This window comes from Palaemon carinicauda, chromosome 19 (genome assembly GCF_036898095.1).
Source record: "Palaemon carinicauda isolate YSFRI2023 chromosome 19, ASM3689809v2, whole genome shotgun sequence".
Taxonomy (NCBI): domain Eukaryota; kingdom Metazoa; phylum Arthropoda; class Malacostraca; order Decapoda; family Palaemonidae; genus Palaemon; species Palaemon carinicauda.
Window position 1 is genome coordinate 27,163,190 of NC_090743.1, and position 25,798 is coordinate 27,188,987.

At 33.3% G+C, this 25,798-nt stretch overlaps 1 protein-coding gene across 46 annotated transcripts in view; it reads left to right on the plus strand.

Annotated features, from left to right (window-relative positions):
• The window catches only part of slo (calcium-activated potassium channel slo), a 608,128-nt gene that overhangs the window by 557,409 nt on the left and 24,921 nt on the right, over nucleotides 1-25,798 (plus strand). For 30 of the 46 annotated variants that reach the window (XM_068393381.1, XM_068393340.1, XM_068393345.1 and 27 more), the window contains 8 exons: nucleotides 6,403-6,541; nucleotides 12,685-12,741; nucleotides 14,740-14,911; nucleotides 19,581-19,805; nucleotides 19,939-20,122; nucleotides 20,874-21,109; nucleotides 21,965-22,077; nucleotides 25,588-25,743. In XM_068393381.1, the coding sequence (XP_068249482.1) occupies nucleotides 6,403-6,541; nucleotides 12,685-12,741; nucleotides 14,740-14,911; nucleotides 19,581-19,805; nucleotides 19,939-20,122; nucleotides 20,874-21,109; nucleotides 21,965-22,077; nucleotides 25,588-25,743 (1,282 nt within the window). The remainder of the gene's footprint in view (nucleotides 1-6,402; nucleotides 6,542-12,684; nucleotides 12,742-14,739; nucleotides 14,912-19,580; nucleotides 19,806-19,938; nucleotides 20,123-20,873; nucleotides 21,110-21,964; nucleotides 22,078-25,587; nucleotides 25,744-25,798) is intronic. The other 16 variants (XM_068393351.1, XM_068393379.1, XM_068393376.1 and 13 more) reach the window with 3 other exon arrangements.

The following is a 25,798-nucleotide window of genomic DNA, read 5'->3' on the forward strand; positions in this document are numbered from 1 at the left end:
GGAAACTTCAAATTTTGCTTGTGAGTTTGTGTGTGTGTGTGTGGTGTAAATTTCATATCTTGGAGTAAAGGAAATTTCAGTTTATATCTTATGGATAGTTAGCCCCTTTACCGTATATAAGGGAATATGTAGGACAAATTGTAATTCTACACAGTATATACTTGCAAGTGCATTAAAGAGGCTCAGGCAAGTGGGGTGGCCCATGCACCTCTTGTGGGTGTTTTTTTTTTTTTTTTTTTTTTTTTTTTTTTTTTTTTTTTTTTTTTTTTTTTTTTAGCATTTGGTATAGAGTTACTTCAAGTCAGTAAGTCCTGCCTTGCATCATCTCGGATGTAGAATTTTGAGAAGTCTGTCAGGTTCTGACGTGAAAGAGGGAACTGTATTAAGTTATTTTTATAGGTACTGTAGTTCATAAATATTGATGTGGTTTCATTATTAATTCTATTGCCAATAGTGATTATTTAAGGAGCTGAACTCATTTAAAAAGAAATATTTAAAGAGAAGGAATTAGGGACTCCATGAAAAAAGATGTTATTATAGATAAATTATTATAGAAGAAAGTATGTGCAATATAAAAATGTTGAAGTGGCATGGTCATATGATTTCTACATCTATCTTACAATGCAAGAACCAGATTTGCTTCATACAGTTAAAGAGTAATTAACTTTATTATATACGAAACTTTCTTAACTATCATACTCATCTAACATTGACTCGGTGATATAGGTTTCATGTAATGAAAGTATTTTCACATAATCATGTGAAGATGGTGTCGTCAAGTCTTTTACTTATCTTTACAAATTTTTCCCTTTATTTCTGGGAAAAAACAAATTTTGATAATTGATAATGATTTATTTTTATTTCTGTGCACACCTGATGTTAATATTTCTTCTCTCACAAAGCTATTTAGATATTCATGTCACTGTTATAAAAAAACTCCCTTGTAGATATTGAAAAAAAAATTGGGAGTAGTAGTAGTCACTAAAAGGTAGGGAGAAAAAGAGCGTTCATGAGAAATTGACCTGAGAGAGTCACTGCATTCTAGAGGTTACTAGTTTTACATTTTATCAAAATATAATCTTATATAGGAACCAATATATTCGTAGAAACAATAATGTGTACCTGTGCACCGGACACCGTCTCACGTCTCACGCATAAAGGAATACACTTGATCCCCAATCACCAAACAATTCACAAAAGCTTCTGCAACCTTTTAAGATTCACATTAAAAATTCTTGTCTAGACAATTTAGGTAACTTAATATAATCAAGATCTTGTGACTTTAAAAAAAAAATCTCTATAAGGATTGAAATATGGAATCTGCAAAAGAGAAGATTTCAGTTATACGGTACTTCCAAATTTATGAAATACTTCTTTTTGTCAACCAACTTTAAAAACTTGTAATACAAAAGTCCTTTGCAATAATAATGAGTTCAGGTATAGGCACTTTTTTTGTTCTATTAGCAAATACTTTAGTGGGATTTTCTTGAAAGTGGCAGTGTCATACGACAGAGAACAATAAGCATTATCGTAACGTAGCTTAATCAACCTATCTCAATATCTTCCAAAAATATATTTCCTAATGATGTATCTCATCCAAGTCAAGTTATTCCTCTGTATTATCTTCATTTTGTGATGAAAGACTAGTGAATACCCAAAAAAGGAAATTGCAGACTTTGCTCATTTCGGCAGTAGAAGTACTAGCACCTACGCTAACTCTACTAGGGAAAATTCGAGATGAGCTGGTGGTCAAATCTACTCTAGGATGAACCCCACTGCCATCCAAAACATGATACAACCATTCACCTACCAACCAAAATTTTAAGATTTAAGTCAAATTTGTTTCTGTATTCCACTATAGCAATATGATATGCCACATCATAAATTTATGTATTAAAAGATTGTTCATGAATGCCTACTTCAGCGGACGGAGGTATGTAAGGGTCCAGCTGCTAGCCTTGATCAGATCAGATCAGGAAATTTTGAGGGTTACACAATAGAGGGACCTGCAATAATTTTAAGAGCGCATTGCTTTTGTAGAGGTGAACAACTTTGTCACTGCCGTGCCTCATCAGAACCTTACTGATTGGCACAATAAGAACCTCGAGGCAAAACTTGAGGAGTTAACATAGGATTCAAAACAAGGTAGGTTTGTCTAGAAGTCTTACCTTGCCCTAAGGTGCAGGCCTTCTTCGTGAATTCATAATCAAAGCAAAAGTAGAAAAGATTATGAAGCTTGCTATGGTAAACCCAAGAAAGCTAAAAAATTACTTGAGTAGCATTTTAATGTTATGTTTTAATTCAATATCTTTACTGGATTTTCCCCTGAACTAAAGGTTAATTTACTTTTACATTTTGAACAATTAAAGCAGGTTGAACATTAAAGGACAACCTTCTTCAAATAATCAAAACAAAATACAATTACAGTATTTAGCTAACCTACTTTCACAATTGCATGAATCATTCACTGACGTTCATAGCAGTTCCAGAAGAAGAAATTCCCTTTTAAACATTAAATAACTTGAAATAATAAATGAAAAATTTAATCTGGATTGTGAATAGCAAAGACGACTGACATTTGTAAAAGTAACGAGAGAACTGAAAATACAAAGGAACTGTGACTCCCATACCCAGATAGTTGCCATCTTCCAGATTAACTCGGTACTCAACTAGGGAAGAAAACCATAAATTTTAATCTCAGATGTCAACAGCTTTGAGAGAGAAACACTATGAACATTAGGTGAGCATAGAAATAATTGTTTGGAATTGACAGAACTAACCGAGATATACATTACATTACTGTATAGCATTTTATTCTGCACAGTAAAGTAAGAAATGATTTAATGGCTTGCCACTAGTCTTGTAGGTTTTGACATCCTTGTACAGTACCTGTTTTAGATTTGCAAAAGTTATATAAATTTGTATCAAATGTCATCGTCATAACCCGGTTGAATTGACCTCAACTACAAACCCCATAAGATACTATGGAATATAGTAATCCATGAAATTTGTATTAGAAACTTATTTATGAAATTACAGTAGTCAGTAATATTCAAGCACCTCAGTATACTTATACATATTTCCATTTGTTAGTTCCCTTATTTTACTTGATAGGATGGTAAAAATTAATGTCTATACACTATAGGAATAGCATTAAACATATTTCAGATAATTAATCTCAGTTAAATGAAGAAAATTAAATTTTAGGAGAGAATGTATCATTTTGGTGGTGGAACTTCTTTCATTAAGATTTGAGAGTTATCTATGGTCTATGCTCACTATTTATTATGGGACAATATACAGCAAACACTTTTAGCTTTTAGTGGCACAATTAAGATATGTGAATATCAGATGTACAAAACTTTATGTTGTAAAAAGTTTCAGAAAACTACGAAGATTTGGACTTTAAGAATGTTCCAATCTACAGATTACTATATACTGTACATTACTCAGTATTTGTTTGTAAATAAAATGCTTGTGTTTTTTCATATAAAGCATAGCTAAGGTCCGAGTCATTTTCATTAATTTGTGAGTATGTTTATCAGCTTATTTTTTGTCAGTACAGTATTGTCCATCTTTGGTACTTTCTTAGCTTACATAAGAACATGTGGTAAGGATTTGATTGGGTTTTACTGTTTCCTCTAAAGTATAGTGTATGCCTCTGATTTAGCGCCAGAGCTGCATCCCTAAATACTCCTAATTTTTTTTTTATATACGTTTAGATAAGCATAATCTGTGTTGGTTGGGACACATTCAAGTACTGGAAGAGTACATAATTGACATTTCTTATGGTCTTGAGCTCTAGTTCTTATATGGTTTTCATAATTTTTTTTTTTTTTCGTATTTTGTTTTAATCTCTTTCCTCAGGATTTATGAGTTGTGTTTCAAGATAGGTGTATTATGGTATTGCTTTTATATAATTTATGTACTATAATTCTTCCTTTGTTTTCTGCAGTTTGTCTCCTGTCTAAATGTACTGTATAATAATTTCTTTATTATATCATACAATTAACATGTGTGTATGGAATATATATTCTGTATGCTATAACGAATTCATAAATACATTGTACTGTACAGTATTTCCACAAGCAGATACAGTACTTATTTTTTTTGTATATGGATTATTGTATACACGCAGTGTGTATAATTTTGCGTGTTGTGATACTTTTGGCCATCAACTGTCCTTTTTGTGCATCTGAATAAGTTTTGGGGTATATTGGAGGAGGATCTTGTTAAACTTTTACCTAAATAAGAGTAGTATTGTTCAATATTTGGTTTGATGTCAGATTTATATTGGATGATAAATATACATCCTAGATTGAAAGCCAACATCATTCTGATAGTAAGGTGATGCATCCTGAAACCAATATTGTTAGATTGAAGAATAAATGTTTGCTGACCCAAGATTTCCAGATATTGACTGAAACATAAATAATTTCTGAGAATTACACACAAGTACCAAAAGATGTGGCAGCAATTAACATGATTTCTTGTCTCCACCAAACTTCACTTTTAAATCTTATGTGTAAATGATTTTTACACACCCTTTTTGAAAAGTTGTGAAGTACTGTATGCATTAAAAATTTTGCTTGCTTTTATATTTTTATATTGACACCTAAAGATTTTGTATATTAAAGACAAACTCTTTGATTAGTGAGCTTGACAATTTTAGCTTGGATGTGGGTAAGTGTGTTTGCAGGTTCAAAGTTATAAATATATATACATATATATATATATACATGTGTATGTTTTTGTGATATTATTGTGGGAGAGTCCTTTTCCCCTTACATGTTATAAGTTACATATGTGTTAGAAAACTCAACCATTATTCTTATACTGTATGCCCGACCGTAGCATACGTAAAGTAGACGTGTATGGCCTTTTGATGATGTGCTTATGTATGCTTTTTATATACACAAAATATTCACTGTCTGGCAATCACTCCTTCACTGGTGGCTTTGTGTTCAGTACATTTTTCATTAGTGTATGTTTTCCTACATATTGCAGTCTTATAGAGAACTTTTGTTGCTACGTGTCACCGCAGACAGAAAGCTCACTCTTGGGCTTCTTATTTTTTCAATCTAAAAGAATTTAACCTTTAATCCCTAAAATGTATAGTAGTTTCATGTTCAAAACAAGGTATAAATTCACTTGCGTGAGTACAGTAATACCATATGCCAGATATTTTAGTGTCATGCATGTTTGTTAACTTGTTTAGAGGGTTCTTATTCTTACTAGTGCAATCCCAACTAGTCTGTTAGTATATAAGATATACAAAATCCATTGTTTTTTAGGTGAGCTCCTGACTATGGAAGAAAAGGAACTGCTCATAAAGACTTGTTGAATCCCTTTTTTGAAATATTTTATTGAATGCTTCAATTTTTAGGACTAGAAACAAATAAGCCCCTTAACTTTTTTTGACCCCCATAAACCACCCAAATATAATTCAATATGAAAGGCATCAGTGGAACACGAAACTGTATTTGCTCAGATACATTTTCTTATTGTTTTGCCTTTCCCTATTTTTTTTTTTTTTTTTGGTATGAGTTGAAAGAATGCTATCATTACTCTGATCTCATATCCTTACTGATACTGTGCGATGGTTAAGTGCTATTAAAGGCTAGTAATATGAAATATTCGTATTACTGTACAAAGTAAATTTTGCACTCCTTTGATTGCATTTAGAGATTATGGATTCATTCTTTGAAGGAGGATACTCGTATACTTCATTCATCATATACCTGCATATCTCACTCAAGTTATATTATAGGATTAAAAACTATGATTATTCAGCTTACGGGGAAGTATTGAAAATTTTAAGAAAATTGGTGATTTTCTGCTTATTCTTACAAGACTTGAAGTCTTGTAGACTGAAGTCCAATTTTTTTCTACATATATTCTTTAAAATAATATGAGTTCACATCAAACCATATTTAATTGTAAGTAGAAATCTAATCCTGTATTACTTTTCTCTGACTACTAAACACCATTACCATTAATTTATTAGGGTTGTGTGTTTGCATGTAGCTTGCTGCTTCTTTATCAGGGTGAAACAGCATTTGATTTGCAGTGTTGAATGAACTCAAGAATTGTTGAGACAATAATTCCACTTTGTATCACTCAGCTCATTTTCCCTTGACGTTATTTTGACGTTTTGTTAAAGATTTTGTTTTTTTACCATCCCATCCCTTTAAATCAGGCAATTCTACAAGAATAATTGAAAGTCTTGATTGATATTTTTTTTGTGTTAACTGTAACTAAGGTCCTGTCCACTGAAACTTAAAGATGCCATTTCCTTGTTTCCCATAAACTAGCTAATAAGATAAAAGAGAGACTTATATCATTGGCTTACAAACATTAACTTTACTCGTCAAAATAACCTTTTGGGTTTTTCTTCTGCAGTTGCCAACCAAAACAGTCAACAGCCCTTAGTGAACGCAGCAAAGACCCTAACTGCAGCCAAGAAGAATGGTGGTCGACCCACGGAAGCTCTTACATCTCCGAGCCAGGGCTACAACCGGTCAGTGCCTCAGCAAGACAGGTAGTTACAGGTTGTGTGAATTAGTCTTTGTCTACATCTTCAACTGCTTTCATAAAATAAGTATAAGATTATGATTATTCTCTTGCGTAAGTTTACACAGTTGGGAGTAACACGTATGGGTTTTAAGATTAGACTTTCTTTGAAAGCAGCAGCAGATGTGGGCAATTAACATTACTAACTGTGATCTTGAAAGATGAAAAGGGAAACAAAAGATATTGAGACATTTACAGGAATATGAACCTTTTGTTGAATATAATGAATAATTCTAAGGACACAGAGAACAGCCTCTTTTAAATTCATTATCACAAATATGAAATATTTTAGTACTGTGCAACCCTGTTCTCTTGAGGTAGAAAAATTGAAATATGGTCTCAAACAAGTAAAACTCCTTGAAATTAAATTGTGGTTTATGTACAGACATGGGTGCTGGTACAGTTTTCATATTGGCTTGCATATTGGTAATTCCAAGAATAGAAGTTTCTGCTGCAGTTATGAAGAGACTTTAAATAATTTTCACCAAAGAAGTCCATTGCAATAGCTCTCTTCTGTACTATGTATAATTTTTGATAATTGTCGTGGTAATAAATTCAACTGTTCATCTAAATCATTAAAGTTATTTGATATTGGCTATAGGAATTAAATAATATCTTACTCAAGTAATATAACTATAAATAGTTGGTCATGAGATCCTACTTTAGGGAGTGGGGGGATATAAAGATCCAGTTTACCAACTAGATAGATATTAAGAAGCGATAGTGGTCGAGCCTACATGAGAACGGTGAGATGTTACTGTTTACCCCCGTCATGGTTATTGCCATTAGCCGCCAGATTTTTTTAAATACTGTATTATAATAAGAGGCCTAAGCCTGTTAGAAGGAAAGAAAACAGGAATTTTTTGGGGGGAGGGGATTAAACATGGATATAAGCATGCTTCTGGAGAGGAGCAGTATGAACTTCAGATGATTATAAAGATAATTTTTTTTTTATCAAAGTTCCAATTTTTCAACTCCAAGTTCCACTAGTTTGGTCATTTTATTGTATTTCTGTCCATAAAGAGTGAATGAGAAAGAAGTATTAATACAGTACATCAAGAAAATATAAAACTTTCCAAGGAAATGAATATCTCAAAAGATTAACAATACTGTATAGTGTAAAGGTGTCAATGCCTGTCAACATGATTTACAATGAGTTAAGTTCACTTGGCTTATTTGCCAGGCAATTGACATCACATGCTGAAATTAAGATAGCACATTAGAATTTAAAAACAAGAACATATTTTATATGACTGCCTTTAGCATGTACTGGTCCCTAATAAGATTGTTACCTCTGTTGGTCATTTTGTGCCTATATCGGAGGTCTCTCGTAAGCAGAACATGACATATAAAAGAATTGTGAGTGTGAGATCTGTTGTAATCAGAAAATTGTACTATACACACTATTTGAAGACTTCAAATCTCAACTAATATCAAATGTAAGTCCCAGTAGAATGGATAATTTTTTAACCATTGTACGGTACCACAAAGTGCTTTCTAAAGAATTGCAAATGATAATGCTTACGTTTTCTATTAATATTATACTATTGTTCATTATGTGATATCAAACATATCTGTGACAATGACTGTATCACCTACAAAATTTGGATAAAAGTTTACAATAGACATTTATTTAAGGGTAACAAAAGAATTGGCATTCAAGGAAAGACTGAATGTGGATGTCGTTAGCATGGTGAATAACTTGTCTAAGATGTATATAGGAATACTGTATCTTGATTAAAAGAAGAGAGCTATTGTCTTTGGATCCCTTCTGTTTTTGTATTCTTTTAAATACTTTTAGTGGCTTCTGAAATGTCAAAACATGTAGAATAATCCTTAAATGTCAGGCAAGAAGAGAACTGTATTACCACACACATATGCATAGTTCCACATGAGGGAAAGGAGCCTTTAGCATAGCTCATGGGTGTACGTGTTCTTTTCAAGCTGATTTATATAAGTATGGAAAGTTATCAAATTATTGTATAAGTACTGAGGATAGTTAGGTAGCCTACATGTGTTGAAACTGATAGTGTTAGGAGTTCTAGATTCATTAATACAGTAATGTGCATTGTTGATTTAGGAATGTGTATTAAATCAAGTAAAGCAATTCATTTTAACCAGACATGATTTCATATTTCTATACAGCACTGAACTGGCTGCTAATCATCAGCAAACTTGAATGGTAAAGGATTATGAAATATTGTAAATGATGATACTCATGCCGTAGCTGAGCCAGTTTATTTACTGTAGTTGACCTTGTCAGAGCCCATTTCAATCTACTTAAGTGACCATCAATTATTTTATTTTTAATATGTATATATATATACAGTATATATACTCTATATATATATATAACATTAAAATTATTATTATTGTTATTATTTCTCATTGAATATGATCGCGACCTCAGCACCATTGATTTTGTTTTCTATTGTCTCAATAGATCTGATGATTTTTCAGCGTTACTGCATTTTGCCAGTAACAGCAAAATTCATCCTTCATCATAGTTAAGGTAAATCCAAGGTAGGTTAAAATTGGGTTTAATGTAGAGTTTACTACATTAAACCCAATTTTGACCTACCTTAGATCTACTTTACCCACGATGAAGGATGAATTTTGCCGTTACTAGCGGAATGCAGTAACGCTGAAAAGAAAATCATCAGATCTATTGAGACTATAGAATACAAAATTAATGGTGCTGAGGCAGCGATCATATTCAATGAAGCATGCCTTAAAGAGGGTCTACTACCAAAATATTATTATTATTATTATTATTATTATTATTATTATTATTATTATTATTAAAAGTTATATATATATATATATATATATATATATATATATATATATATATATAATTTCAGCTAATATATTACTGATTTAAAGAAGAAATGCAAGTAATGGTTGCTTATCAAAACCAAGTATCAGTAAATATTCTGGACATTAGTTACCCTAGCAGTATCGACCAAACTCAGCTAAAGAGGAACAATGAGAAAAAAATCCCCTTTTGTTTCGTTTTTGATGTCAGCAACCTCCCAAAATTGGAAGAAGTGCCATTGTAGATAGATAGATAGATACCGTAGTTACATACAATTCACAATATATTTGCATAAGACTAATGACAGATAAGAATCTGATGCAGTATCAGGCTTGATAGAATATAAGTGCAGTGTGTTTTTGAGGACACCCAGAATTAATTTTATTCAATGTTTTTGTCTCCCTGACCTGAATATGAATTCAGATTGGTGGTTGAAATTCAAGAAGTCCCATACAGTAGTACATCAAGAGCAGTAGAAATAAAGGAAACTTATTACATTGAAATATTTCTCTTTAAATTAACACATTTTTGATAAAATGGAATTGTAATTATCATAAAGGCATTACCATGGTACCAAAGGGATGAAATTTTAGTCATAGGTTATTAGCAATCTCTGTAGGTGCTATATGTTTTTGTTTATATTAATTTCAAGTTCTATGTTCCAATAGTGTTTTTAAAATTACAGATGGTTATCTTAGGATACGTCCCTGATTATACACGATATCTTTGGATAGTCGTTCCGGGGATTAGAACCCTGTGATACCTGATGGTAATTCTCTTATAATATCAATCGCAGAAACATTATACAGTAGGAAGTTGCCGGAGGGAACTTCCATCAGGAGGACATGGCTCGAGCCCAAAAATGTTTTTAAAATTACCTGTCTACTAATAATTGTAAGTTTAATAGGAATGGAATTGGTTTGAAAAGAACACAATGCCAGAGTTAGGAAGTGCAGTATGTCAGTACGTAATAAATTGCCCAAGTAATATAAGATATTAATGAGGGGAAGGATGTCAAGAAATTTAATTACTTTTGAAGTACTTAAGTTATACAATAGTTCCTTTTACATATTTTCATTATCTTTGATTTTGATGACACAGTGATTGAAGAAACTTTCCCACTGTATTTTATTATTTGCCAAATTTTATTCTACACTAATTGATGGAATGTATTCCCCACTTATTAATTATTTCTTTATAATAAATGTATTAATTTTTTGAAATTAAAGATAAATAATTTATATTTCAAACCCCTCTATTGAAGATTTTTTTTTATTTAGATTATGCTCTTGGGCTGTGATGTTAGTTTGAAATTGCTTCATTAAGTATCAGATTACATATTTTAGAAATTTTGCCATTGATTTGTCAGCTTGTAGATTACAAGTGAATTTTTAAAAATATAATTTTAATTATTGTTGCTGTCTCTCATGTTAGAAGAGATACAGTGGAACATTTGATTATCATTACCTTTGTTATAAAGGGACTTTCCTATCTGATTTGTGCATTTTGTGTAATACAAGACAATCTAAAAAACAAATTCCTAGACTTCCGTAGGACGAGGGGCTTAGGATATATCTCATAATATTCCATGCAAATGAATTATGAAATTAGTTACTTGATGACACTGAAACTCTTTACAATTTTATAATGTCATTTTATGACTTTGATAAACTCAAGTTACAAAAAGAGATGGTCTGAGGTCATCACAAAGCCTGTAATGAAAGAGGAGAATGCACTTCACATTTTTTTCTTGATTTTCATCTGTACTTAACCTATCGTAATTATGTTTTTTGATTACTAACAACCACTTACATGGACTGTTTATTTTAACAAGTTTGGTTTGACACAGATCTGATGATATAACTAATACAGAACTGAGTAACCAGTGCATGGATTATGGGGTGCCTCTATATTTTGGTTTTGTTCTGTTGCTTCGTTTTTTGCACTTTTCGCGTCTCCTGGTCGTGGTTCATCCATGCCTTCCCATCCACTTGAATTCCCTGTTTGGAAAAAACATCATCATCACTGTGATAGTAAAAACATTCTTGTTTTACAATATTCTTTATCTTCATCACATAAACATTCAAAATTTCAAACACTGTAAAGACTCATTTTGTGGTGACATCAGATATATTTTTTAGTACAGTATATTATGTGGTGGATGAGTACTATCATATTACCTGGTACAGGTTTTTGGGTGACTACTCAATTATCAATTTTTCATCTACTGTGCGCTGGTACAGAAAAGGTGAGAGTAGTACCTTCTCAGGCTACAGATATTTGCACACACCAGAAATATAAAGTATCAAATAAAGTTCCTAATTCAAAAATATACAGTTGATAAATATCTCAATCAACTTGGCTGATATGCAGTACAATTTCTATACATGTAATCAAGCAGAGGAATATGCTCTGACTGGAATAAATTGTTATTAGGAAATAAGAAAGTATGTTATTCTAGACATGTGAAATTAAACATTTATATGTTCTAACTTTGTGGCTGCATCTGTTAGTTCAATATTTTTATGACTTCTGTATGAGTGCTTAATTAGTTTTAGCAACTGAGTCACAAACAACACCAAATATATGTCAGAGTTAGGCCTCCTGTTAGTCAAGACAGGAAGTTATCATATCATTTTCCTTTATATACACCCAGTGCTAGGTTGACCATCTTAAAACTTGACAGTATGAACACACCACCCTAGAAGCGTCATTGTGTCAGTCACATGCTTGTAGTCAGTGACAAACTTAAGCACAGGAATGACAGCCATAATGCTTTTTATATAAGTTGTTAAAATGGGTTTATCTTTAGTTTCTTGGTAATAATCATAACAAGATGATGTCTTGGTACAGTATCTTGGAATCTCAGTTGCCATATGTATGATTCACACTCACAAGCACCACTGTTATGAGTTACATTTTCCTTCAGTTTCACTACTCATGATAATTATCAAAATATTCTCTTAAATAACATTTGAAACCTAGATCTTGTCTTTTTCATATCTCTTCAATACTCATTAATTTGGTCAAAATATTGTCATCTAGATTTTCCTCTCTCCTTTTTTATTGAATTCTGTTGCAGCAGCTTATGTGGATCCTCACTAATACACTTCTTCAGCAGCACACTCACTCTACCACTCTTTCACTAACTTTGTTCTGAGAAATCATATCATTGCCCAACACCCACCAGCCAACCACCCTGTTTGTCTTTGTCTGTGAAAAACACAACACACGGGTCCCCACGCGTACTCCTCACGGGCTGACCGCTCACGCTGTCTTCTTGTTACTTGCAGGCTGACAGAGGACAACACGTACAGCTATCACCTCAGCTACGAGGTCAAGAAACTCATGTACGCACTCTCCCCTCACGTCTCCATGTAGCGCTCCCTCCTCCTCCTCCTGTTGTAGTTTAAGTCATGATCCTCTTCCACAGTCTGTTTCTCTTTTACTCTTCATTGATGGCACTCAACCGTGGTGCCAGTGCCCTGGTACCCTTGCACAATGAATAGGCTTTGCATGGGAGGGCACAAAATTAGGTGTCTGGAAGCCCCTTTGTACTTCATCACAAGGCCTCTGACTTCCCATTGACCAAATGAAGCTGGAGAAATTATCATTATTTATTTTATTCTTTTGCATATACCTGTGCTATTCCACACTATATGGTGACCCTGATGATTGTGCAGTAATGTGTGTAGCCAGCAATGATAGAATAGTATCATTTCAGCTTTTAATTTACATAAATGCCAGTTTAGTGTTTTAGTCTGAATTCCTAATCAAGTCCAAGCAAAGGTGTATCCTATTTGCTGTGACAGCGTGATGACACCTTTGGGCACTATCCAAGCCTTATCCCAGGTCATTCACATACCCTGCATGACCAAGACATTTCAGCACAGTCCCCACTGTCCTAACATATAGATCACAGACCTCACAAGTGCACCAACATCTAGTAAATATATTTGTGTTCATATGTGTATGTTGATTCTCACTGTTGGTGAGCATGGTGTCCTGTCAGTGACCAAATGTTTTCTACTTTTATTCTTAGGTATGTTGTTGTTACTTTAAGCACGACTTAGACACTTCACTTGCAACAGAGCACAACGTCTGTAATTAATATGACCTTATCATACAGCGTGACAAATACTTTTTTTAAAATTCAGCATAATATTAGACTTGCTGTAGAAAACAACCTGCTTTGTATTGAAAGCTTTGTCACTAGAACAACCTTATATTTCTCCTTATTCGTTTCAGCAATATCTTGAGAAATAATTTTATAATGCTGTACAGTATTTAGTGTCACGTTGCTTTGACATGGTTTTGAAAATTTATATTAAAAATTATTTTCTTCATTCTGAGCAGAAGACGGTAAAGTGAAGCATGATTGTTTAATTGCTTTCTTTCCTTTAGGCATATATGTTATTATTTGTGTTGGGGGTGGATATTTAGTTACAGGCCATAAGGTAAATGATCGAATAGACCTTCAGGAACTTGATATATTTTCAGGACTTGTTTTGAATACAGTAGTTCATCCATTGTTGTTTTATCTCTTATAATATATAAGATTCTTTTTACCATGATGTAAATCTTTATTTAAAATACAGAAGCAAGTTTTATAAAAATTTTGCAAGGTCAATTTAATCTTATTCTAAATTTACTTCTTATTTTTGCCAAACAATTAGAACTCATATCTTTCCAGTGTAGGTCATTTACCTTGGTTACGACAGTGTTAACTAGATATGTCAATAGTGTAACCAACCTTGATTGCTTATGCACAGCACCGACATATCTGTGTTTTATACTGTTCTTAGAAGTAACCTTTTAGAGATATAGGAAGCAGTAGTCTTGTTATTGTCATCACAATCTTTTTAAAGGCTATATCAAAATGAAAAGCACTTATGTAGGTTGTATAAGAATAAAGGTACCTGTAATTGTTTGTAAAAGATAGACATTTCTTGCTTAAGATTTATTCATTCTAGTTTTTTATTGAATAGTCAGTATATTTTGACAGGAAATACAATAGATAAACTTCAAATTAATTGTTGTAAAGTGTTACTGTATATTATTTTAATTAGGATCATTACATGAATGAATTTACAAATGCATTTTTACAGATTATTTTTGTTTTACAGGAATATTTTTGGGACTTTTTGTCATTTCTTAAATTCTAGATTTGTAGAATAGGATTGACTTCAGTGATTTGTTTGGTAGCTTTGAATGTACATTTAATCACTAAGGCTTTTAAGATTAGGTTGTTGAGTTAAACCTTTTATTTAGTAGTAATGAAGTTAATGGATATATAAATTTCATGAGTTTGCTTGAAAGACCCTTTATTTACCCTCTGAATTTTCCAGGCCCACAAGTAGGAGCAGTCAGGGTACTAATGGTGGGACTAACAATGGCTTAACAGTAGGAATTGCAGATGATCAGGCCAAAGACTTTGACTTTGAAAAAACCGAAATGAAGTACGATTCTACGGGAATGTTCCACTGGTGTCCGGCCAGGTCTCTAGAAGACTGCATACTGGTAAGAGAATTTTGGAAATGGCCATTATTTTCTCACACCTTTTGCCTGGTTATTCAAATGTGCCTCTTTTTTGTTTAATCTAATACTAACCCCTACCAACATTTCAGGTTATCCAATGTAGTATTACACATAAACCTTCAAATTTTGATAGGAGTACTTTATGACTTTCATCAAAGCTGAAATGGGTATTTAAAATTCTAAGGTGGGAGCACTAGTAGTTGGCACAACTTTCACTTTGACTTCTGTCACCAAAGAGTACTGGTGTACGCCTACTCCTTAGCTTCCTTATCAGGCTGTTATAATCTTTTGGGGCAGCATTTTTGTTGCAGATCTATTCCCCATTTGCGTGGCTGCACAACAATGTTGACGTAAGGAGGTTGGTGTTTTTTGGATATCGTAGGTACACCAACAGAAAAAGAGCTCTTCAGCTGCCGAGTATACGAGAGAGGGGCCACCACTCTTCTTTCCTTCAGTGTCTGTCAATCTTGGAAGGTGCTAAAGATATATCATCTGGCAGTGCTTTTATGGCCTCTCCTCCTTGAGAGTGCTATCATTGACTTCCTTTACTCCAGAGAAAATAAACTTCAAGTTCTCCCTTCTCCTCTGGCTCATCTTTGCTGAGTCTCTGCTGCACCTTCTCTAAAGAACAAGTAGAAGATATAATTTAAAAAGGCTAGGAACTCTATTCAATAGGAGTTACATATGTATAACTCACACCGTCCCCCCCCCCCCCTGGAGAGACATTGCTGTACCATTCTCATGTCCTTCATCTCTTCCTTACAAGCTGAGTGCAGGGTGACTCTCCTTTGTCCTGTGATGACTTGCTGGTGCATCTTAGAGATATCAGGCCCCCTTGTGGAGCACTAGAGACTTTTCATGCCTAAATGGTATAGATGAAGATATCCAACAACTTTGCTTCTTCTGACTCATGCACCTTTATTTGTGCTGATCCCAGTTTGAGTGCATGAAGTGAAGGATATTAAATCTACTTTAACCTTCAGAAGAACCTGTCAGTGGCACTAGTCTTCAAGGTAGGAGTCCGGTATGAAAGACAATCTTCGCTGCCCACTACTCACAGGAGTTTACTCACATATCCCATCCCTGGATAACCTTATCCTTGCTCCTGTGGTAGCTACTTAACAAATTGTGTTATGAACCTAGCTACCTCAATGGGCAAGTAGCATCTCGTCTTAATTAGCAGTTGCAACATAAGTCTAGAAGGAGAGTTAGAATGCATGGCCATTCTCCCCTTCCTTTTTCCGCTTTTTGGTGTGAAACAGTCCTTCATTATATGATGGATCAGACACTAGATGCAGACAAGCCCCATGACCAAGTAACTTTTCTTTACAGACAATTTTTACTCTGAAGTATTTTCCCCATCCTTCCAGATGAGGCAGAGGATTGATGAAATGTATACAATCCATTTCTTATAATGGCCATACATTCAGACACCATATCCTTACAGATATACAGTAGGTTCTTCCACAACTGCCCGCCAGTCTCCTATTAGGAACCTAGCCTAACACCTACAACATCATCATGCTTAGGTTGTTAGGAGATTAACAGGAGTTATCACTTTGGCTCCTCTCCAAAACCAAAGCACATTGACATTTCCCAGGTTAGTAAACCAGTTAGATTGTTTTGAGACTTTCTTTCTCCTAAGGATGAGTCTCCTACTAAAGGTAGAAGGTATGTATTGTTTAGGAACAAATCGCAACATTCAAAGTAATTTTAATCTTTGCTAACGATACAAACCTGAGACTGTTAAGTTACATTGACTGCCTTGGGTGACCACCCTCCATGATTTTTTGTGAATATTTTTTCAGACATTGAAAAATTAGTTACTTGGTATATGTGGAGGAAAACATAATGTATAACACCGCAAGAAGTTTCCGACGATTATCTTGCATAAATAACCAAGATATAGTTATCTTTTTTTTCCATTATGATTTCATCCTACCTACACCATCTGCATTTGTAAGTTTGAGAGATGTATCATTTGTATAGCCCTTTTGGTATACCCATAATGATTAAAAAGTTTTTCCTCTTATGTCTGACAGTAACACATCTAAAACAAGAGTTACCAACCTTTACAAATTAATACACAGCTTACTTGAATCACTTTGAGCGAGGGATACGTCAGTTGCCCCATAGATACGTAAGAGTAATATAATTTGTTTACTCTTGTAAACATAGTAGTTTTGCATTTTTATAAGTGATTGCCTTTTTTTATGATTTCAATAAACATGCCAAAAGCAATAAACTATACACACCAAATAACAAAAGACCTCTTCATTAAACATGAAAGAAAGAAAGACAGTTTAACTTCAGTGTGTCATAGCATACTAGGCAGAGTATCAGCTGATTCACTGCTAAAAGGGAGAGAACTAGGAGCTATGATGCAACAATCAGCAATGGAAGAGATGGAATATATAACCCAGTTAGAATTACACCATAGTTAGGATAATTTTGATGTTATTACCGTAATTTTTCAAAGAGAAAAACTGAAATTACATTAAAACATTTGGAATGCTCATAACTTAAAAACATACATAGCTTGTAGAGAGTAGTTGTTAATGGACACCATAGTGACTATATAGATATGCAATATCTAGTGTTCCTTAGGGTAGTGCTATCAACACATAACGTTTCATACTATATACACATGCTATGTGGTTTGGCCTAGAAAACAAGCTTGTTGCATATGCACATGATGCTATTCTGCATCAACTCCATCTCCAGAATGTAGACATGTGGTTGCTAAATCCCTTAATAGAGTTCTAGCTAAAGTTAGTGCATAGCGCACATTATGGGGCATGAAGTTGACCCATAACAGTACTCAAAGTATGATTAAAAGTAGGTTGAGGACAGTGGCTCCTCAACATCCAGATCTTTGAATTGACAAGGTCTCTTTAACTAGGTACAACTCCATGATTCTTGATTATGAATTTACTTTTGAGAAACACATTTGGTCTGTTTCTTCTTCAATTGCACAAAATATTTTCTTATTAAGAGTTTTAGGATCTTCAGTAATCAGTTTATTCGTAGAATTTTGTTTTATTCATTCATTCTACCTTGTTTCAAGTATTGTTCATCTGCCTGTTTTTTAGCTCCCGATTTTCATATTAATTTGTTGGATAGATACTTACAGTCTATTAAAATTCTTATTTCTGATCTTGATATTAATTTCTGGCACCATCGTTCAGTTAGTTACATAAGATTTCTCATAATTCAGATCATCAAATGCACTCAGATCTTCCCAGATTGTACTATCATAAGCCACAATACTGCACAGTATTCTAGAATAATTTTTATAGCTCTTTCAAGATGTGGAAGGATCTTCGTTCCTAATCAGGCAGTAAGATCAGTGGAACTTCAGAAGTTCAAACATTTTTTAAATGCTTTACTGTTGAGCAGGCTCACATAAGTCTTGTTTTATAGTTTATATATGACTGATCTATTTTTATGGTGTTACTGATATTGAAATATTTTATATTTTTTATTCATTACTCATATATACCTTACTTTATTTGCTATTCCTTTATTTCCTTTCACAACTAGGCTACTTTCCCTGCTGGAGCCATTGAGCTTGTAGCATTCTGCTTTTCCAAACAGGGTTATAGCTTGGTTAGTAATAATGGTAATAAAAGAATACTAAAATAAGTTTAATTCTGTTCGGACAAAAAAATTCCATATATCAAAGTTATCATATTACAATTTTCACAACAATTGATATGATATTTTTTAAGGTTTTGCAAATTTAGTAAAATGAAAAAATATTCCATTGAAAAAGAAGTACGTAGTGGTCTGAATGACGTAAAAAAAATTTGTGAAAAAAATAAATAAAACAATATATATCTAAAACATATGTGGCAATTATAAATTTTGAAGCAAATTTTAATGCATAGCAGCTTGTCCCCTTAACCACCTCGCAAGTTAAGGCCAAAGTGCGGATCATGCTGCCTCACTTGTAGGTGGTGTATAAGTAGGAAAAAAGGGATTTTGTCGAAGGAAAAATCTATTTCTGGGGAGAGACCTGTGACCCCCGGTGAAAAGTCCTTCTTTCTACCTTTTCTGATATAAATCTTCCAAATATACCAGAGAAAAATAAAAGCATGGAATGCAGAGGTTACTACCCTCGCACGAGCACCTCGTGAGTGTCGTGTATACATCAGGGGCGTGTGAAAACCACTATTCACAGGCTGTCTTCCAATTAGATAACGCCTTCATCAAAGGGAAGGGCCGTAACAAAGACCCCAGAAACCACACTTGTACCACGCCACCGTCACCCACACGAATGCCTTCTAGGTTATCCTTCTGTTTTGGACCTAATGTTTTATTTTATATTAGTATTTACTTATACAGTATGATACAAACTAAGGATTTTTGTTTTACATTGGTAGTATTTTACTTATATTTAAAGAACTGGTAGACTTGGAATAATTTTTTATTTAAATTTTTATGATAATTTTTATACAGGGTTACATTGCTTATAATAAAAAGATCCAAATTATTTGAGCCTTGCATGTGATTGCTCCATTCTTGCTTAATTCTTGTTTGAAATTTATAATGTTACTGACTATTAACAAAAGTTATTCATTTAATTTTGTATCTTTCAAAATAATATTTATCATTACCATTAAAACACATTGCAAATTTCTTTCTGCAGGACCGTAACCAAGCGGCAATGACCGTGTTAAATGGTCATGTTGTAGTGTGCCTCTTCGCAGATCCAGATTCTCCGCTAATAGGGCTTCGCAATCTGGTTATGCCTCTCCGAGCCTCCAATTTCCACTACCATGAGCTCAAGCATGTGGTCATAGTGGGATCAGTAGATTATATTAGAAGAGAATGGAAGATGCTTCAGAATCTCCCAAAGATATCTGTGCTAAATGTAAATACTATATTTTGGTATTCTGATCTAATAATCTGATTTACTCTGCGAATGACAATTGTTAAGTTATCAAAACAATAATGACATTAATTTTAGTTTTATGACCATTTACATGAACATTTTCATTTTTCAGGGATCACCGCTGAGTCGTGCAGATTTAAGGGCTGTGAATGTTAACCTTTGTGACATGTGTGTCATATTAAGTGCTAAGGTACCCAGCAATGATGATCCAACGCTAGCTGATAAGGAAGCTATCCTTGCCTCTTTAAATATCAAAGCTATGACTTTTGACGATACCATCGGTGTTCTAAACCAAAGTGAGTTTAATTCCATGTAGATTTTTTATGCATTTCTCGATTGACATTTGCTCTGGTCCAGAATATCTAAATTAATTTTCATGTTAATGTACTGTAATGAGTAATTTCTAAGGAATTAAATTGTTGCATACAGTATATTCTCTGTACGTTGTATATTATAGCCATTTTAAATAGTTCTTACATCTACACAAGCCTTTCATCCTATAAAATAAGGAATGTCCTTAGCGGGACTAGGACAGCTGTTGAAATTGTTAACAACAGAGTATGCCTCCTTGAAAACTAAAGTATGGAGTATATGGTTCTCAACTGTTTACTTACTATAAACTCCCAGTATTAAGACCCATTTGTGTCATATGTTGAGCAAAAATTTGAACTAGAGGATGAGTCTAGGTGAAGAAGAACTATTTTTTGTCAAGACAAGTAGGAGTTTGGAATTCTTTTGCTGATCACATCATATTGAAAATACAATCAAGATATAACAGTTTTTGGGGTCTTGAGAGATTTTATCTTCGAATCAGACTGTTGTTTGGGTATAGGTAGAGCTACATATTCTATGTTAAGGGAATTTTAGAGCATGTTTGTATTATGCATATATGTTTTCTTATTTGGTGTATCATAGAACCTATGGTTAACATTTTACAAATTTCATGTTTGTTACATGAAATATAATCCAAAATATAGCAGTGTAATTCCAAGCATCAATGCGTATTGGGAAGTATAACTATATAATTTTGTCAAATTTATTCCACAGATCCCAGTGGAGGTGGTGACACATTGAGTCCACTGGGTTCTCCCATAGTCCTCCAACGACGTGGATCTGTCTATGGGGCTAATGTGCCTATGATCACGGAACTCATCAACGATAGCAACGTGCAGTTCCTTGATCAGGATGATGACGATGACCCAGATACTGAACTCTACCTAACTCAGCCTTTTGCCTGTGGCACTGCCTTTGCTGTTTCTGTCCTCGATTCTCTCATGTCTACGGTAAGCTTTGGTGTGCTGTATAATAAAGAATGGCAAATTCACCTTTTTTTTTTTTACCAGATCATTATCATCATCATCATCTCCTCCTACGCCTATTGACGCAAAGGGCTTAGGTTAGATTTCGCCAGTTGTTTCTATCTTGAGCTTTAATTCTGTACTTCTCCATTCATGATCTCTTACTTCCTGCTTCATAGGCCTCAGTCATGTAGGCCTGGGTCTTCCAACTCTTCTAGTGCCTTGTGGAGCCCAGCTGAACGTTTGGTGACCTAATCTCTCAGCTAAAGTGAAGAATTAATTTTTTTATTTATGTATTATTAAAGGTAGAATTATCATGAAGGATTTACTAATATAGATTTGTGTTGACCCTAGTTTCCAGTTCTATTCAGTCAAGCTGCCAGATTTAGAAACAATCAGAATTACATTATTAAGTTAACTTTGAAATTTATGTACATTGCTGTTTGTAAATCTGAAAATTATTTATATCGTTGATAGTTTATTGTAATTATATTTTTTAATTTTTTTCCTTTTTTATACAATCTAGTAGAAAGTATAATATAGTTACAGATATGAAGTTAAATTTGAAATTTGTGTTCATTGCTATCTTGTACATTCCATAAAGATATATTTGTGATAGGTTAGTGCAATCAATTTTTTTTTCAAGTTTTCTTTTTGAAATACAATCCAGAGTAAAGTACAATATAGTTACAGATATGAAAATAGCAATAAAGCATGGTTATTTTATTCATAAGTAACACACCAGCAAACATGATAATACAAATAATTAAATACAGTATCAAGATTGATTGTACATTGCAGTACTGTACACTACTTTATTATTGATAATTTGCTTTTCAGACTTACTTCAATCAGAACGCTCTAACACTCATCCGTTCATTGATAACTGGAGGAGCAACGCCTGAGTTGGAACTCATTTTAGCAGAGGGAGCAGGGCTACGGGGCGGTTACAGGTATGGAAGATATAGTATATTACCCTCCCTATATTATGGCTTTCTAATTGGTTTTGTACAAGTCATATGATATGTATAATACTGTACTGTATCTGCTGCCATGATAATACCTGAGTTTTTATTAGATCATATTTTTCATTGAAACATGGTCTTGGTGATTAGAGCTTAGTATAAATTTTTTAGATAATGAGATGGGTAGAATTTTTTTAATGAAAAAATATATATATTTTTATAAATAGAATTAATTTGCAGAATTTTTTATTGCATTAGTAAGCAAGGAAACCTTGGGGAACTTTTCCATTCTTCATGGACTTTCTTCTCAAAACTTCTGTGTGTGAAAACCTTGTACATCATTGGATTGATTGGAGAGAGGAAGGATAAAAGTTGGTGTGGATATTGAAAATCATAGTAGAATTATGTACTACTTTATTAAAAAGATCTTTTTTGTTAATCTTAGAATTACTAATTTTCGTGCAGATTTATCTATTTGTAGATCTGGATTTGGTACTTGTTACTTCAACCTTGACTCTACTAAGTACTAGTTTTGTAACTAATGGTATTTCAGGTTTTTTATAAGGATAGGATAAATATTTCACCCTTTTTGACATTATTCGGTGGGTATGTGGTGATGGTAGTAGTCTTCTTTTATATCAACAAAATTGTTATTAGTAATACTATAACTTGAGATGTAAATAACGATTTATACTGTTCTCATTAATTTAAGTCATTTGACTGTCCGTGCTGTTAGAAATTTTAGTGGTTGTACTGTAATACTGATTTCTCATGGGAATTTAGAAACTCTTGAATATCATAAAAAAGATGCTTCAGAGCGTTTTCCGACAACATTTTCAGTTTGTGTTTTTTTTTTTATTGAATCAAACTACGCAAATTTTTGTCAGTAAATTGCAAAAGAGAATTTTTATTTCCTCTGATACCTTCTGATGACATTATTTGTCTTATATCAAACCCAAAGTAAGCAATAAGAGAAGGCAATCAATACAATGGCACCTTGGGTTACAAGTTTAATTTGGTCTGGCTGAGAGCTTCCAACCTAAATTGCTTGTATTCTAAAATAATTTTTCACCTTCTTAACATCCTCCTAATTTTACTTGAAACAAGAGGTTTGTTACTCTGTCCCTCCTCCTCTTCAGATGAAATTTCCTTTGCATTTTCGATGCTGTACCTTATGCAGCTCCAATGACATTTCTTTATCACAAAACATTTCAACGTTAAGAACACAATCATGGCTGTTGATTCTGTAATTCCAGCACCTCTTTTATAACATCTGTTGATTTGATACCTTCTGTATTGTTTAGAATTATAACTGTACTGATCATGGATATCGAATGAGTATACTGTTTTGGTAGGTTGGTTGTGCACATACCTTGTTCATGTTTTGCAATAATTTCTTTTTTTACTTTTATGGTAATCATCTTCTTATCCTCTTTCTTAATTATCTTGGGACCCATTGCAAATACAGTAACTTTACAGTGCAACACAAAATATCTTTATGATGAATAATATTAATCAAAACTCAACCGATCAAAGATAATCACATAAGATGATACTGTTACGAGTGCTGCTCGGAGAGTGGAAGAGTCTAAGACTGCTGAGGAAAGGGGGCTGGTGCGAGCTAATGTTAGAGAAAAGGAAGTAAAATACATACAACCACTATGTGGGTGGCATATAGGCACCCAGTGACTGATATCTGCGCATCTCGTGGTAGCCTCGTTAGCACTTGTTCAGTAAAAATGCCCATACAGTGCAAATTTTTTGCTCGCAGACCAGTACAATACTGGAAAGCCCATTCAAATTTCTATACGTGTATTCAAATTTACTCGTAACCCAAAGTACTACTGTGTTTAAGAAATGTTTTCATTTTATTCATTCAATAACTCATTAGTTGTGAAAGTTATTACAAATATTTTTCAATGACATGATAGCCTTTCAGTAGTCAGAATACTTTATTGTTTTTTATTATCTCCATGAAATTTCTGATGTTTTTCATTTCTTACATGGGAAAGTGACTCATAATCTTAACTTCTTACATGGGAAAGTAACTCTTAATTTTAACTTCTTACATGTAAAAGTAACTTTTAGCATTAATACATGTTACCTTGGGTATTGAAGAACAACAAATATATATATTCATTTTTGGGTTCTGAAGACCTTATCTTATCAATTTTTTACTTATGTGACAGTAAATAAAAAAGGCTCAAATTAACATAGTAACAGTGTGATTTACTCTCAGAAAGTGATATACAAATGGAAATAAAACACATTAATAGAAGAAGAGGTTTGGATTATTAGGAATATTTATGGTAGGGAAATGAATTAAAGCATGACAACCAGAAATACCATTAGTTATGAATTTTATTTGTTTGTACCTCATTACATTAGGCACAAATTCAAATGATTTAGATGAATTTATTGATTCGTAGTGAATGTAGCAGGTCTAGTTAATGAAGAACCTTTTTTTTTTTTGTCAAGTCTTTGAAGAAAAAATAAATGAGTACAGTACAATACTTGCTCCAGGATCTTTTATGAGTGCAAGTCTTTGCTGGAACTGTGGATTCATTGTGGTGATACCACATTAAGGTATGGCATTGTCAAAATTGGCAATGTTGAATTTACTCAAACTTTTTCCTGAGACTTTGAAAGAAATAGTGCTGCAGTAGGACAGACAATGGCAATAAATTTTGAATTAATTCTACAAAGATCAGCTTCATGTGTCTCTTTTCTAAATTTTCAAATCCCATTCCATGGGACTATTTACAAAGTTGAAAATTTTCATTTTTTTTTTATCATAAGATTTAGATGTAATTACATTATGGGTTATGCCAATTGATATATTCTTAAAGGCAGGTCTCAGGTTTTTTCTCATTAAGTCTAGGAAATTGTGGTAAAACTCCACAATACAGTATTTATGAAGGTAACATAAGAGAAATTACTTGAATTCTACTTAACATTTGGATAAAGTATCCTTCTCAAAATGTACCATGGTTTCCTCATACTCATCCAATTTTCTCCCCAGTAAAGTTTTTAGAAAGTACATTTTTATACTTAGCAGTTTTTAGAAGATAACATAGACTTTTTAATACAAAGCAAGTTTTTATTCTATTGAAATGTTTAGTCATTGATGGAGATACTGTATATATTCTTGTTTGTCAAAAGACATAGTGCCAGTAATAAATAAACTGCAGTAGTAATATATCTCAGTGGAGCTAAAACATTTAGAAACATCTTCAAAGATGTTTTAAGTATTGTCTTTTTTTTTCTGGCTCTTTATATACTTAATATTTTAACAAACAGGCACAAAGCCATTGGAATCTGTTACAAAGGGAACTAAGATGTAGCCTATTTGTACTTACTGTGTGATGTTAAAGTGTCATATTTTATTGATGGTTGAAATTTAATAGATTAAACCCATCTTGTCATCCTAATGTAAATATTTAATTTCTTTTAAGACATTGTCCATTAAAAAAATTTGGACTGCTTTCCACATTCCAGCACTCCTGAAACTTTAGCCAACCGGGATCGATGTCAAGTAGGTCAAATATCCCTCTACGATGGCCCTCTTGGTCAGTTTGGCGAAGGTGGCAAGTATGGTGATCTCTTCTGTGCAGCACTACGGAATTATGGCATGCTATGTATTGGCCTCTACAGGTGAGTAGGCACAGAGCCACCCCCGATCTGCACCTTACACCAACTTTGTATCCAC